This window comes from Coccinella septempunctata, chromosome 7, assembly GCF_907165205.1.
Source record: "Coccinella septempunctata chromosome 7, icCocSept1.1, whole genome shotgun sequence".
In the NCBI taxonomy this organism is placed as follows: Eukaryota; Metazoa; Arthropoda; class Insecta; order Coleoptera; family Coccinellidae; genus Coccinella; species Coccinella septempunctata.
The window spans coordinates 15408645-15423850 of NC_058195.1; the positions used below are offsets into that span (position 1 = coordinate 15408645).

The 15206-nt window shown below is 34.4% G+C and overlaps 2 protein-coding genes across 3 annotated transcripts in view; one reads left to right on the forward strand and one right to left on the reverse strand.

Annotated features, from left to right (window-relative positions):
• Positions 1-6039, forward strand: part of LOC123316271 (synaptotagmin-15-like) — a 153408-nt gene extending 147369 nt beyond the window's left edge. Inside the window, exons 9-10 of one of the 2 annotated variants that reach the window (XM_044902248.1) lie at positions 1844-2054; positions 5461-6039. In XM_044902248.1, the coding sequence (XP_044758183.1) occupies positions 1844-2054; positions 5461-5588 (339 nt within the window). In that variant the 3' untranslated portion in view covers positions 5589-6039. The remainder of the gene's footprint in view (positions 1-1843; positions 2055-5460) is intronic. The other variant, XM_044902249.1, reaches the window with a different exon arrangement.
• Positions 6040-7613: 1574 nt separating this feature from the next.
• Positions 7614-15206, reverse strand: part of LOC123317002 — a 107705-nt gene continuing 100112 nt past the window's right edge. The window contains exon 6 of the mRNA XM_044903336.1: positions 7614-9206. Within this exon, the coding sequence (XP_044759271.1) occupies positions 9090-9206 (117 nt within the window). The 3' untranslated portion in view covers positions 7614-9089. The remainder of the gene's footprint in view (positions 9207-15206) is intronic.

The following is a 15206-nucleotide window of genomic DNA, read 5'->3' on the forward strand; positions in this document are numbered from 1 at the left end:
TAATTCTTCGATATTGATTGAAAAATAGTGAAAAAATCTATAATAATTATGCCAATTTTCAGTTTGTTTTCAACTCTAATTGCGAAAAACCTATGAATCCCGATTTTCTCATTCAATTCAGAAAATATTCTGGAAATAATTTCCTCGACGTAACTCGATTAATTACATTTTTTTTGTATAATGCGCATTTAAATTTTTGTTTCTATCGTTAAGTTCACCTTGTCTCATCAATTCCATATAAATAACAGAAAAAAGATCAAGGATTTTTGACTCGTTATAGGATATAAATTGTTGTGACTATAGAAAGGTCGATCCGGTGAGTAAAAAGTGTCTGCATGGGTTCAAGGGTTAAACAGAAGTAAAATACAGGTTCTCTTTATGCGCATCACAATTCCATTAATCCTTAGTCAACCAACAAAAAACAGAATTGAAAACCTAGGAGGCATCATGATACTTCATCTCTGCTTCAACTCAAAATAGATGTGAGAAATGCACATGTTTTTTGAAATGTATTTTCAGGAACTGTCTTCAGCATAATGAACAACCAGTTTCTTCAACCTTAAATAACACTCAGAGTTTCAGAGAATTAATTCCTCGAAATAATAGAAAAGTATTAGTGGAAAAAAAGGCTTACTATTTTAGTATTCTTCATTGAAAATATTGGATTAAATTAAAAGATCAATGTGAGACTGTGACTTAGTAATGACAGGATTCGTTTTGGTCTAGATTGCAGAGACTCAGTTGGACAAAATGCCGACGTTTCGATTTATTTTAAATCATCATCAGAGCTCTGCAATAAATGATACCTAAAGACAGCTGAACAGATCGAAACGTCGACATTTTGTCCAACTGAGTCTCTGAAATCTAGACCAAAAAGAACCCTGTCATTACTAAGTCACATTGCAAATATTCATTTGATTATCGTTTCACTGAATATTCTCAAAATACTTGATAGATTGCAGCAGCAAAGATTCTCGCTTTCCGTTTTCATGTATAATCTGCCATCAACCGCACAACCACTATTAGAATATACAGGGTACAAATATTATATTTTAACAGTGGATTCTTGAGTTCAAAAGAAACACTTTTTTTCCATACCATTTTTTCCGATTCGGTACTGATAAAAAGATATAGCCAGTTTAAGTTTTCATAATTCGCCCTGGAAAAACAATATTACCTTCAGAATGACTAGCTAAATCTGTGACACTACAAATCTTTGGATGTTTCAAACAGGGTTGAATTCAGCCAAAGTACCCAATTTTAAAAATTTTACAGATAATTTTCAAAATTTGAACATCAAATTACCCAAAAACGGCTCATTTTACCAGAAAATATGAGGAATACTTTTATTTTCCAAAACGTTCAAATATTTCAAGGCGTGGGTGATATCTTGTGTTCGAAGAAGATTCATCTAGTGAATGAAAAACTATATTCTGAAATTCATTTCATTCGATAAAACTGTTTGTGAGATAGAACTAAAAATGAAATTTTTTTATGGTTTTTCAACATCCTGTATCTTTCAAATCTAGCCGATTCGGAAAAAATGGTAAAGGAAAAAAGTTTTCTTCTGATCTCAAGAATCTACCCTCTATATATATCTAATATTGAAGATATACAAAAACAAAGAACATATTTCCATATCTTTCTTTAATCATGATTCAAAAAAATTGTTATTCGACTGAAAAAAAAATTTCAAGAGAAAATAGGAGACGCCCTAGAGGACAAACTGATATAATAGCCCATCGTTGACATTGATAACTCTCTGGTTCATGCGAAACCAACTTTTTCAAAGCCCAAAATATCAAAATTTCAGGCCACCGGTTGATTCCCGATAAATTTTCAGTTTCAGGGTGACAAACACGAAGCCTACGTAAGGGTGACTTTAAATCAGCACTATAGAGGCGTCAAAGAAAAAAGGACCAGAATCGCCAGACCATCCAGGGATGGAGAAGTAACATTTACAGAGGGCTTCAACTTCAAATTGGCCCCAAATCAAGTGGACATCAGCAGCCTAGCGTTTCATGTCTTTCAGGCAACTTCTGGTTATGGTAGGGGTACGTGTTGGGATTAGAAAGCTTTCGCTGGTTATATTTTTGTGGAATGTTTGAAGCTTGCGTGCAATGTTAATTTTTATGTGGCATGCTAAGCGAAGGAAGTACGATTGTGTGGTATCACATCCTCGTCTTGTATTGTAGGTGATCCAAGGATCAGTAGTTGTCGTAGTGACTTCTAGTTCAAGTATTTGCTAGCAATCACTCTTTTAAGGAAATGAATTGTTGTGGTGACTGCTTGATTGATCGATGGAAAATTAATTATAATTCTACCTATTCTCTAAGCCCTATAGAGATAAGGACCATGGAGAGGAGCAAAACGATCGATGTTTGCTGACCAGTGACCACAGATTCTTGAGGTCAAAAGAAACACTTTTTTCCAATACCATTTTTTCTGATTCGGCCCTGATAAAGAGATATATAAGCGATATAGCAATTTCAAATTTTCATTAGGTATATGAATAAAAATTAACAATACTTTTATTTAACATTTTATAAAACGTTCAAATATATTCATTAGATAGCGTACAACTTAGTTTCAAGTGTTGGGTTCTCCGAATTTTTGGTGTTTTTTTGGTATCGTAATGGTCATAATGAGAAATCTGGAACACGGTGATATCTTGTGTTCGAAAGAGATTCATCAAATAAATGAAAAACTAGTCCGAAAGTCATTTCATTCGATAAAACCGTTTGTGAGATAAAACTAAAAATTACATTTTCTTTTATAGTTTTTCAAGAGCCTGCACAGGGTAATTCATAACTATTGGGACAGGCTAAGGGCAGATTGTTTGGACCAAAATATGGTGATAGGACCAAATATACAACCTCAATAAAATATTGCAGTGGAAAAGGGTAAAGGGCGTTAAAGTTGAATTTTTTATAAGGGGACAGAATAATATTTTCTTCGAAGTTCGAAAGTCCTGTTTTTTGTTCGTTTTTAATTATGCTTTATCGTCGAAATAAATAAATAAAATAAATAAATCGTTACTTCAAATCCCCTTCCGATGCTCTGAACTGTTTAATTCTGTTTTTCTTAAAAACGGATGAAAAAATATACAGTGAAATTATTAGCAAAAAACGAAAAAAAAAATTCAACTTTACCGCCACTATCTGCTTTTTCCACAGTAATATTTTATTGAGGTCTATTTGGTCCTATCGCCATATTTTGGTCCAAACAATCTGCCCTTAGCCTATGTCCCAATAGTTATGAATCACCCTGTATATTTTAAACTGAGCTGATGCGGAAAAAACGGTAAAGGAAAAAGTGTTTCTTTTGACTTACCCTATATACGTGTTAACTGTTAGCTGTTTTTGATTTTGAGTGAAGATAGTTCAATTTGCTTGGGTGGATTGTTTTTCGTTAATGGTGACAAATAATGAGAAAAATTCATAGATGATTATTATGTGGGTACTTATTTGTTGTTAAACAAAATATTCAACGATGATGGTGAAATACAGGGTAGACTATAGCTCACAAAATGCATATCTTTAGTTTTTACTCTTTTAAAGAAACATTCATGAGATTACATTATCCACTTACGAGTGGTGGAGGGTAATTAGGTAGAGTTTCTCAAATGGCAACTCTAACTCTTATGTGGATGGATGGACCTCTTATTTCTGAGGATGATTTGGTCAATTACGGCGTTTTTTTAACCTTTTTTTTTATTAAAAGGATGAAATGATTAAGATAATGGAATTCGAATTCCACTTCACAATTTATTTTAACTTTATAATAATATGGAACAGTCTGTAGAAGTTAAGTTATTCAGTTGAAGATTACTGTAAATGGAAATTCAGTGAATTTTTATTTCTTGGACATCTTTTGGTAATAAAAGAGATATTTTGCTTATTAACCATTAGTACTTTTTCTATGAAAATTTAAAAAATTCTGGGATTTTTCAATATTCTCAACAATTCCCTAAAAAAATTAAGCAGTGAAATTTTCTCAGGTTGAATTGGTTATTCACAATGATCTTAAGGTTGAGCAGGAGGTTCAAATACAAACTTTCTCCTGAATTCAAAGTGTTCTAAGCTATAAAAGGGATTCTAAATTAATAAAAATTGTATGGAACACTCCAATTTTCATATGGGAAATCACCTCCTTCATTCCCTTTCTATCAATGTAAAACTACCCATACAAGACTATAATTGCATATAAAGGCTCTAAACTATCTGACGAAACTCACTCCCGTTTTATTTTGTTTCCGAAGAAAAAATAAATTCCCTATATACATTTCTGGCGATAAACGAAATCTGAATACGGAAACCAAAAAGGTCTGAGGTCTGATAAAGTTGCCCATTTATAAATAAATTCTAATTTGAATTCAATGCATTATAATAGCAATCAGATTAAATTACTCTATTATATTCCAATGAAGGTGCATTTCAAAGACTATGCGCGATATAGGTGAGCAGTGTAGGAAGAGAGAAAGTATCTCCAGGAAATCACAACTCTCTTCATTACGCAATTTCAACCATGCAAATTACACGCTGACATAATGACGTTTTTATGACCGGAGAAAAATGGTAGGTAGGTCTAAGACTTTGATAGTTGCAGAGATAATTAATAAACACAGATCATGCCTTTGTTGTGCCGAAGAATTCAGCCATCTAGACTTATAATGTTGAACTTGAAACAGATTACGATTTTCACAAAATGAGTTTTTTCAACACGACACGTGTTTCGCTATCACAATGGCATCTTCAGGTTGGTGAAGGTAAACTGAAATATTTGGTACCAAAACAACACTCGATGTTATCGAACACTATAATCTACCCTGAGATTTCAACGAAGTGAATTTCTCGGCATGCTGATGTGCGTATTAGGTTCAATTCTCCTACATCTCAGGGCTGCGTTTTATACACAGGACTTTGAATATCCCCAGTGTAAAATATCTAAAGGTGTCAAATCTGGGGAGCGTAGCGGCCTTTCAATCGGCCATCTGCTACCATACCTGCTTCATTTATCTTGGTTAATTCAATGCGTTTTCCATCGAGGTGGGAGTAGTGTTGCTCTGACGAGTTCAAATGAGATCGATACCCGATACCATGATCAGCATCTACTCTTCTTCGAGGGAGGTAGTTCCTGAAGGGGTACGAGCGATGGCAAATTGAATTACCTAAAGTAGTCTGCTTGTGGCTGTCACAACTAGTACTTTTTCACTCTCTGTTTTAAGAAAGTCCTGTCATTCTGAATTTTTTAACACGTTGCCTACTTCTGAATCAGGACATTAGCCTGACTAACTGCTATATGTCATCCATAACATCCTTTTAATTAGAGAACAAATCAAATTTTGAGCATGTTTGAAACATCCCTTGTGATATCCATTATCTATAGTATGTTTCATTTCACCTTTGACTATATGTTTAAAATATTATTTTCAGAAAATGACATAGTTTTCAATTTCAGATAAGCTGATTGGAAAATGCGTATTGGGATCCTATATGTTCGCAAGGGGTAAAGCTCTGGACCAATGGAATATTGCTATCTCTAATCCTATGGAACAGCGACAAGAGTGGCATATACTATGTGAATGAAACCCCTTCAGGGACCAGATAGAGCATGTTCATTAGTTTATCAAAGTAAAAGATCCTATGTTCTTCACGGACCAACAGATAAATAGCAATTGAGATTGATCAAATATCAACATTATGCAGTTTTACCCACATGAAAATTTTCAGCTTATTTTTACATTTTCAGTAGGGTAATGATCTCCACGAGAATAATTTTATTTTCATTTTATGAAAAGTTAGGTGAAACTCAATATAGAATATTGAATATATTTTCGTATCACTCCTGAATAGTTATGACATTCGTCAACAATTATTTGGTTTATTCATTGAATAAGCCTCATTTAAATTCGAGCAAGTTTTCGTTTGATAATTTATATGTGAATGGATTCCTCCAATAAAACTGTTTACATCTTTTGCTGACATATAAATGTTGAAAAAAAATGGGACATTCGAAAGAGTAAAGGATTGCTCAATTCGCAAGAGCATATCGAAGCAATTATAATTTTCCCAATATTTTGATTTCATATTTGAAGATCCATTCTGCTACAGCTTCAAACCCATTCGTCATCTGTATCTTCAACGTGAAATATAATGAAAAGTTCAAAATTTTGTCAACCTATGAAGTGGACAGAATGAATATACAGTTTATCTGTATGGCTCATATGGTTAGCAGATTATCATACAAGTGAAAGAACACAACTGAAAAGTCATTGTTCGTGGATACAATTCTGTATAAATTCTATTACCAAAATAATGATAAGAATTCAAAATGTAATGAGAAATATATGTACTACGAGTGCGATGTTAATGGTTTTTCAAACTCAGAAAATCGAACCAAAGTGAAATTATGGTTTTATTTCGATTTGTGTGAGACATTTTTAATGATTTTTACTTCATGTTCGTTGCATACCTAACAAATTTCCATAACGTCCATAATATCAGCATACTTCGTAGAAATAAGTAGGTATATTATCATGTCCTCATCATAGAATATCAATTTTCAAAAGAAGTTTCAGTTACAATATTTACAGGCTCTACAACAATATTCCTGATTAATTCAAACTGTTAAATCAAACGAGGTTCAAGAAAAATATCAAATAAAAGCATTTCTACATACTCGATTCCACATCTAATGGATGTGAAATCTATGTTTGTTGACGGACTCATGTATATTTTTTCTCGTATCTTCAATTCCTGTACACATTCATCTTTGATTAAGTTGGTCCAAATGTACTTTTTGCAGTCTGCAAGGGCTTAAGGGTAAAGTGGTAGAGCAATCTTTAATGAATCATTTGTATGCATGTATGGCTTATTTTAAATGAATTATTCTTTTAGGGGTAGATACCCTTTAAGAAAAGTGGCACTTCTAAAAGATATTATAACAATATATTTTTTCTGATGTGCCTAACCAACTTATACAGCTTCGAGCCGCCCTTGGTTATAAAAACCTATTGGGTGTTGTTTTTTTATACCAAGCGAAAACTTATCGAATGTGAATGTGTAAAGATGAATATTAATTAACTTATTATTTCCTTCCGGATATTTGTATGAAATATTTTACACAATCCCTGATTTTTCAATGTGCTCTGTTTCATTTGAAGAAAATAATTTGATGTTTTCATACAGAATCAGATAGAATGTTTAAAAGTAAATAACTGTTATCATGAAAATACATTTCCTGTATTTAATATTAATAAAATGAATGTACTAACATTGTAAGACTCGTATACATGTTTTGCCTCACAAAACTTTCTGTTCCCAATCAATATAATATTTCAAAAAGGGTTACAATTCAAGGAGTTCCAAAACGGGAAGTAAGTATTTGTGTAGTCATATCAGCACTTCCACCATAAACAATGGGGATTGGATCTCATGGTTTGAAAATGCGTGATCCTGATTTGCCTATAGTGCCAGAAAGTTTAACGTTATTCGGTTCAAGAATCGAGAACCGAGATGTCTCCATAGAGTTATTTCTGCATTACAAGTAGGGAAAATATAAGCTCTCTCAGGGGTTTCCTCGCAAAAAATTACAGAAATAAAAGAATACACTAAATAACTCAATAATTTATTATTATCATAGTATGTACAGCATTAACAATTTTTTTTCTCCATTTACTACAGCTATAGAAATTTAGGTTTGATCTGAACTATTCACCACAATTATGATCAATGAGTATTTAAAAACCAATCACAAAATTCACATTATATGAGGATCATGACAATTTGATATGTAGTAATGTAAAATGTGATGGATTTGTTTGACGAAGGAAATATTGCAACAATTGTCAATGAAAATGACAAGGAAGTACTACGTAATGTACAATTCTAATGTATACATTTGTACAATAAAATAGCGTAATGTATGGAATTTTCATTATGAAAAATGAAGTAGGTATAGGATATACCTTCTTTGACTTCTTATTGAGTTAATGCGAATGTGTAATGAACATATTCAAGAGCTCCAGTGGAACAGATAAATAGCCATGATTGTAAGATAGGAAAACGTGAGGTGCAATAGCTACCAAGTTTTTTCTAATTGTCTAATAGATGGAAAAATCTTCTTCATATAATCGAATACTTCATTCTTCCTGGAAAATCTGTCCAGTTCTTGGATATTTGAATGCGGTGTGACCCACATTCAACTCATAAAACACACAAATAACAATAGGAATAATTGACAATTAAGAAAACATTATTTGAAACAAAATACCAATTCACCAAGTTGAGGCCAGCTCCTATTCCATAAATGAATTGGTTTTTTGCATGCTATGTTGTTACCCAAATACTGAGGCATTTGCTGGCAATTCTTTCGTATTTGAAGGAAAATTAGCATATTCCGTTTGATTTGGTTGTTCCGTGAGGGGATTTGAGAACCTCCCCTATGATTACAGTCCGTTCAGAGCTGAATAAAAGTCCTTCTGTTATCGCATCATGCAAAAACAATAAATTTCCTACTAAGATTGGTGGAATAAATTGCACCATACAATGAAGAAAATGAAAAGGGTACACTATGTCAGTTTCTGGCAAAGATGAATATGGATGAATTCACTATTAAGACTTCTGAATCTAAGTTCTAAGATAGGTAGGAAGGCAATAATGAATTAAATGAGGTTTTGGTATCACATCCCAAAAATTCACTTCTAAAATGTCTGCAGAAAACATACCATATCTGATGTTATGATATGAACTCGCAATTGACTTCTGAATCTAATAGTGCATTATTGCTTTGACCTCCTATAACAGTCTCAGCTTAACCTATGAGATTCCTACCCAATTTCTTAAGAAAAACACTGTCACATGTACCATCAGTCTTTTGAATCGAATTAAAAGGAAATTTCGATTTATATCACAATTCTCTCGATATTGTTCCACGTCCTGTTCGGATTTAAAAAAGGAATTGAGTTTTAAATAGATGAACACATCGTGGAACAGTATCGAGATAACTGCTACATTTCTCTACAGCTTTCACATTTCATTCAGAATTTACAAAATATAAAGGATTTTATACTACTAGTATTTGGTGATTTATCTCAGAAAATGTGATAGTGTGATCAATAGTGCTAAGATTATTGATAACGATCCTGTCGTTGCTGACGAGGTGTCAATTCCACAAACTTGCGGGGTATACTCGTGACAATGACTCTGAAACAAACAAATTAATTATAACAATTGGATAATTGACATGTCTTAACATTTCTAATGTAGTATTTATTGGGCTATCTACATTCTTCCTAGCTGATTTTAGAAATAGCCCTACAAAGTTTCCATCATCAATTATTTCAGGTAAACAATTACTTATGTAGGTAATAGAGAAATATTGAAGATAAAAAGTTTTTCATGGAATATGCAGACGACTGCGCACTTATCGCTAGCAGCTCACGAGGATCTACAGATAATGTTGGACACCTATAAATATATATACGAAGCTTTAGGCCTCAATATCGACAAAACCAAAATTCTGTTTTTTTTTCAATTTCAGCGGGTTTCGAATTGTAGACAATGGCGAGATTTTTCGAGAATTTTTTTTATGTCTAAATTCTTTGAAAAAAATCATTTTACCTCGGAAAGTGAATAAAATATATGAACATTCCTTTTTCACTGAAAAAAAATTTTCCATTTTGTTTCCCTTCCACGAATTAAAACGATATCTGGCTTTCCCAGACGACCAACTGATTGAATTGAAATATAATGAAATCCGTATATGAATTAGTATAGTATATATCTGACGTAAGATATAACTTTTCGCGTTTTGGACTGACTACTAAAACGATGTAGACCGCTTTAAAAAAATTTATTTGTGGAATTGAGAAACTGTTTAGTTTCAATACAATTATTTTTATTATTCAGTTATTGATGTGATCATTTCGTTCAAATTTGTACATGCATTGTTTGTTCTAAATAAATAGTTTTTTTCTCTTTGTTCGTGGCTTTTCTACACCAGCAGATACACAAAATGTTCCGTAAATTTAGGGTGGTGCATGGTGTATTGAAATATGGATACCAATCATTATATGGAATAATGAACCAACGCAATAACGTAGATGTATCGCGTAAATGTTACAATAAATCGATACTCCAAGGTAACAAATAAAAACTCTTCCATGGCGATTAAAATTAACCGACCATACAAGTATCGTTTTCAAATTCGCAAATTATCAAATGATCAACCAGTTCGTCGAAGAATACAAAAAATATAAAACAACTAAATTATTTAATCGAATGCATTCAATTCAATGAGGAATACTAGAATTCACTTCACAAATATGAGCAATAATTGACGTATGGATTGGTAACTGGTGTAATATTCATTTTAATTACGTGGAACATTATTTATTTAATAGGTACGAATTTGGCGCATTTCATCGAGTCTCCAATTCGGACAGAGGAACATTATTGATGTAGGAAGTGGATGTAATATTGAATGTAAATAATTAAGCATCATATATGGCAGTTTTAATTATTATAAAGGCCAATTCAACTGAATTCACTTTCAGGAAGCATCTGATGAAAAAACAGACTGATATTATGGGCTGTATTGCTCTTTCGAAGGTTTTTTTTGCCCAATTTTTTAAATATGTTTACCCCCTTCAATAACTCATTATTTTGCTCATAACTTTCAGTTTCAGGTGACAATTTATTTTTAGTATTTGTAGTACAAAATCTGTTCACTCAAAAATTTAAAAAAAAGTATGGCCTGATCGATCGTCAACCACAGCCTGACAACGCCTTTGCATACTTTCGATTAGATTGCTGAAGTAACCTTGATCAATTTTTCTCCATAGTTGCGGTAAAACCCGTCTAGTTCTTGAAGTACCTATATGTGGAGGTGGTTGATGAAAATCTAAGGCTCTTTGTAGTTGACGGAGCGGAATACAATGAATTTCAAGAGCTTCATCGACGAATTCTCGTGAATACTTGTCAGAAAATAGTGTGGGTGTGCATATAAATTTTGTTTGGACTAGCCCCTGCTCCCTGCTCAGATACACTCCCTAATAGTTGGGGAGCCCAAGAGGTAAATTCGGGATTTATTCGAGCGTGTCAGATTAATATAAGGGGAGATACCTTGGACCCTGTAGAGTACCTCTACTGAAAATTAGACCTGTATATAGGGAGAATTGTCTAGGACAGCCTGTCAGAATACTGAAACAGAACGATCATTGCATATACTCGAGCGTGTCAGATTAAGATATCTGTGGTTAATTACTTGTTGAAGAGATTTAGAAGTTTGAAGAAGAGGAAAGATCTCGGAAGGGATAAAATAACGAATGTTATGTTGAAGAAATTACCTAGAAAAGGTATGGCTGCTCTAACAAATATCGCGAATGGAATTATGAGGACAGAACACTACCCAGAAAAATGGAAAACAGCGGAAGTCATGGTGTTCAATAAACCATTCAAAGAGAAGAAGTTCCCACAAAACTACAGACCAATAAGTCTACCGTCGGCGCGGCGTTAGGAAAAGTTGTAGAAAGAATTATATCCAAAAGCCTAAATGACGAAACCGAAAATCTGAAACTAATACCACCAGACAGTTCGGATTCAGAAGAGAGCATTCAACAGAGCAACAATTATTAAGGCTCACAGAATACATTACAGAGGGATTCCAAAATAAACAAGCTACAGGTCTTGTTTTACTAGACGTCGCCAGAAAATTCGACAAGGTATGGCATGAAGGATTAATATATAAGATGAGATGTGCTGGATATTCGATCAAAATATGCAAGTTGATCAGGAATTATCTCAAAAATAGAAGATTTTACGTGAAAGTGGAAGGAGAATGCTCCACAACAAAATATATAGAGGCTGGAGTACCCCAAGGGTCAGTACTTGGGCCACTTCTGTAGAACATATACATTCACGATATTCCGAAGAATCCAAGAACCATGCTTACGTTATATGCTGACGACACAGGCATAGCAACTCGACACCGTAACCCAGAAGTAATAGAACGAGTTCTGCAAGAAACTATTGACGAAACAAATGACTGGTGCATAAAGTGGAAAATCAAGCTCAATGGACAAAAGAGCCAAGCAATATTACTGCAGAAGAGAAGACTGCGACCCATAACGAATCTAGAAGTTGACGGCGAAGAAATCGACTGGAAAAATGAAGCCAAATATTTAGGAATAACGCTTGACAAAGGACTTACTTGGAAAAGTCATATCAAACAAGCAATCGACAAAACGAAAGCAGAGAACAATAGACTCTACCCTCAATAGGAAGAAAAAGCCACATGTCGAAAGAGACAAAATTGAAGATAATCAAAGCCGTTGCTAGGCCTCAACTGACTTATGGATCAGTTGCTTGGGGTTTCGCGGCAAAGAGCCACATCAAAAGAATTCAGGCCACTGCAAACAAGCTGCTACGATGTGCAATAGATGCACCTTGGTTTGTTAGGAATAGACAGATTTATAAGGACCTTAAATGGGAAACCATAACGGAATTCATGAACAGAAAAGCACAGAAATTATTCGAAACAGCGAAAAACCATCGGAATCAAGAACTCAGGAGACTAGTGGACTACGACCCAGAAGGAGACAACAGGATAATGCGAATTTACCGAAGGAGACCAAGAGATCAATTAAGAAAAGATTAAAATACGAACATAAACTTATTGAAAAATCCAATAAAGTATTATCCAATAAAGGTTAAACACATAAATCCCAGCACGATAGTGTACGAGAAGAAAACTGACTAAGAGATGAACGGTTTATAGGCAAATGCCCGGAATCAATATTCAAGAAGCAGTTAAGGGTTTTTAGGGGGTCTCGAGCTCAGGAGAGTGAGAATCCCCACACTTGTTCCCCCTCATGAGAGGGGGGTTCGTCTGACTTGCAGATTTTCCCCCTGCTACACCAAAAAAAAAAAAGATCGAGTATGTTCACCTGACGATTTTGTTTACATCTTTGAAAACCTGCAGACGCTTTCCCCACCTTTTTTTCTTTCTACCATCCAATCTTCAAAATCCACTAGGTCTCCACGACGCTGGAGTAAATCCCAATTTAGCATCGTCGGCTCCCCAACTATGTATAAAGTTAGGAAAAACGAAAAACATCGCCAGCGCAGCGGAGCGAAATTCGGAGTTCAAACTGAAACATCGAATACCTAATAAAAGAAAACAACGCTGGTCCAACAACGAAAAATTCATGCAATTAACTCGACCTTATTTATACGTCAAAACTTTCCAACTTAATTGCATCACGAATGGAAACACTCAATGCAAATAAGTGCCGTTTATATTTGACGTCTCATAATATAAGAGCATCAAAAATTTAATCCCAACGGAACTTTACAGCACTAGACTTCATACGCATCGTTAACCCGGTGTAGCTTTAATTTTTATGAAAAGTTTTAGTTCATCGTTTAGTTGGAGAGGTGTTTGCCGTTTCCTTTTACGGCGACAGTTATAACGTGAAAAGAAGGGTCACTTCGAATAGCCTAATCTAATTTACGTGGAATTTTCCAGTTTGGGGTCAGTGGAATAGACCTTGTGTGTCGAATAAAATAACGATTTCTATATTCTATTTCATGTTTTCATGCACCAGTGCATGGAAGTTTTTCCAAGGGTTGAAAAGGGTATTCAACCTATACTTCCTGTCCTATACAAAAGAGTGTCCAATTTTGATCTTCATAACTTCATACTTTGCTTATATGATAGACAGGCTTCATGACTCTACCGCCCGCTGTAGACGCGAGTTGTCAATCATTAGGAGTAGATTATCAAGAAAAAGAGAAAAGGTAATGAAGAGTTTTAATTTAACTGAGTCAACTAAAGAGGAGGTACACATTGTCCGATTTTTAGTAGTTGGGGGCTAAATCGGTATTTACCCGAGTGTCGTGGAGTGGATTTTGAGGAAGCATAGGAAGTACCTATGCACTTTCAGCGGTGGGGAAAGCATCTGCAGGTTTTCAAAGGTGAAAATAAAAATCGTCAGGTGTACATACTCGAACGTGTCAGATTAAGATACTGTATATTCCCTATGAGACTCTGATAATGAATTCATGTTAATCTGACAGTTTGCGTGGTGGGGCTAGCCGTACGGAAGAGTTGAACGTGGTAAAAAAAATAATTTCGAGCGTGTCAGATTTTTAAAGGATATGTTAAGTGGACCCAAAGGAAGCTACTTTTCCAGAGATTCACAATTCGGACGTGGCACAAGGTTATAGCGACCCCTAGAAAATGCAAAAAAAAATCATTACATACTCGAGCGTGTCAGATTTTCATACAGATGGTTAAATTCGGTGTTGCAGACGTGTTGACCCATAAATCTGACACTAACCGAGAAGTAATGATAGTTTTAATGTCTGGAAATATAATGTAAGGAAGGTTTTTAACGGCATGCAGACAGGAATTGAATTCTGAAAAAAGTACCACTCAGAGCAGGATTCGAACCTACGAACCCCCGATTACCGGTCAGGTACTCTCCCAACTGAGCTACCCGGGCTGACGTGCATTGTCTGGAAACCACTATCCTCAGAATTCACGTGTTAGTATTATTATCACTTCCGAACTGCGGCGTTCGAAAGCGCATTCAATTCCTGTCTGCATGCCGTTAAAAACCTTCCTAATCGAGAAGCTTTTCTCAATCTGATAGTTTGGAGATGATAACAAGGAATTTTTTTAAATACATATCTCCTTTCCTGTACCACTAATCATTTCTCTATTCATTATGAAAGTTGTAGATAATAAAATTCTATACAACTTTTGTTTAAAGCAAATTTACATACTCTTAACCGTTTTCGAGTTAGAAGGCGATAAGGGCGAGGAGCTTAGCCTCACATGCGAAAAGGCTAAGGTCAATGTAGAATCCTAGTCTAATGTACATTCATCTCCATATATCTCGATAACGTTCAAACGTAGAAAAAATTGCTTCGACTAAAGTTTGTAGAAAATGTTATGCTCTACAACTTCTATGATGAATGCGAAAACAATTGGAAGCCAAGGAGAGGAGATAATTTAAAAAAAAATGATTTTTGTTACCTTTGTTGTTGTTTTTATTGTTTATTCTTGAATCATTAGCATCAAAAAGAGAAAACAAACCACCGCGCTCAAGAATGTACAAGTGACGTTTTTTTTTTAAGTTTGGCGCCCTTTCACACATTTTCGTCACGCTTAAATTGTGAGATTAAAAAAATATATAC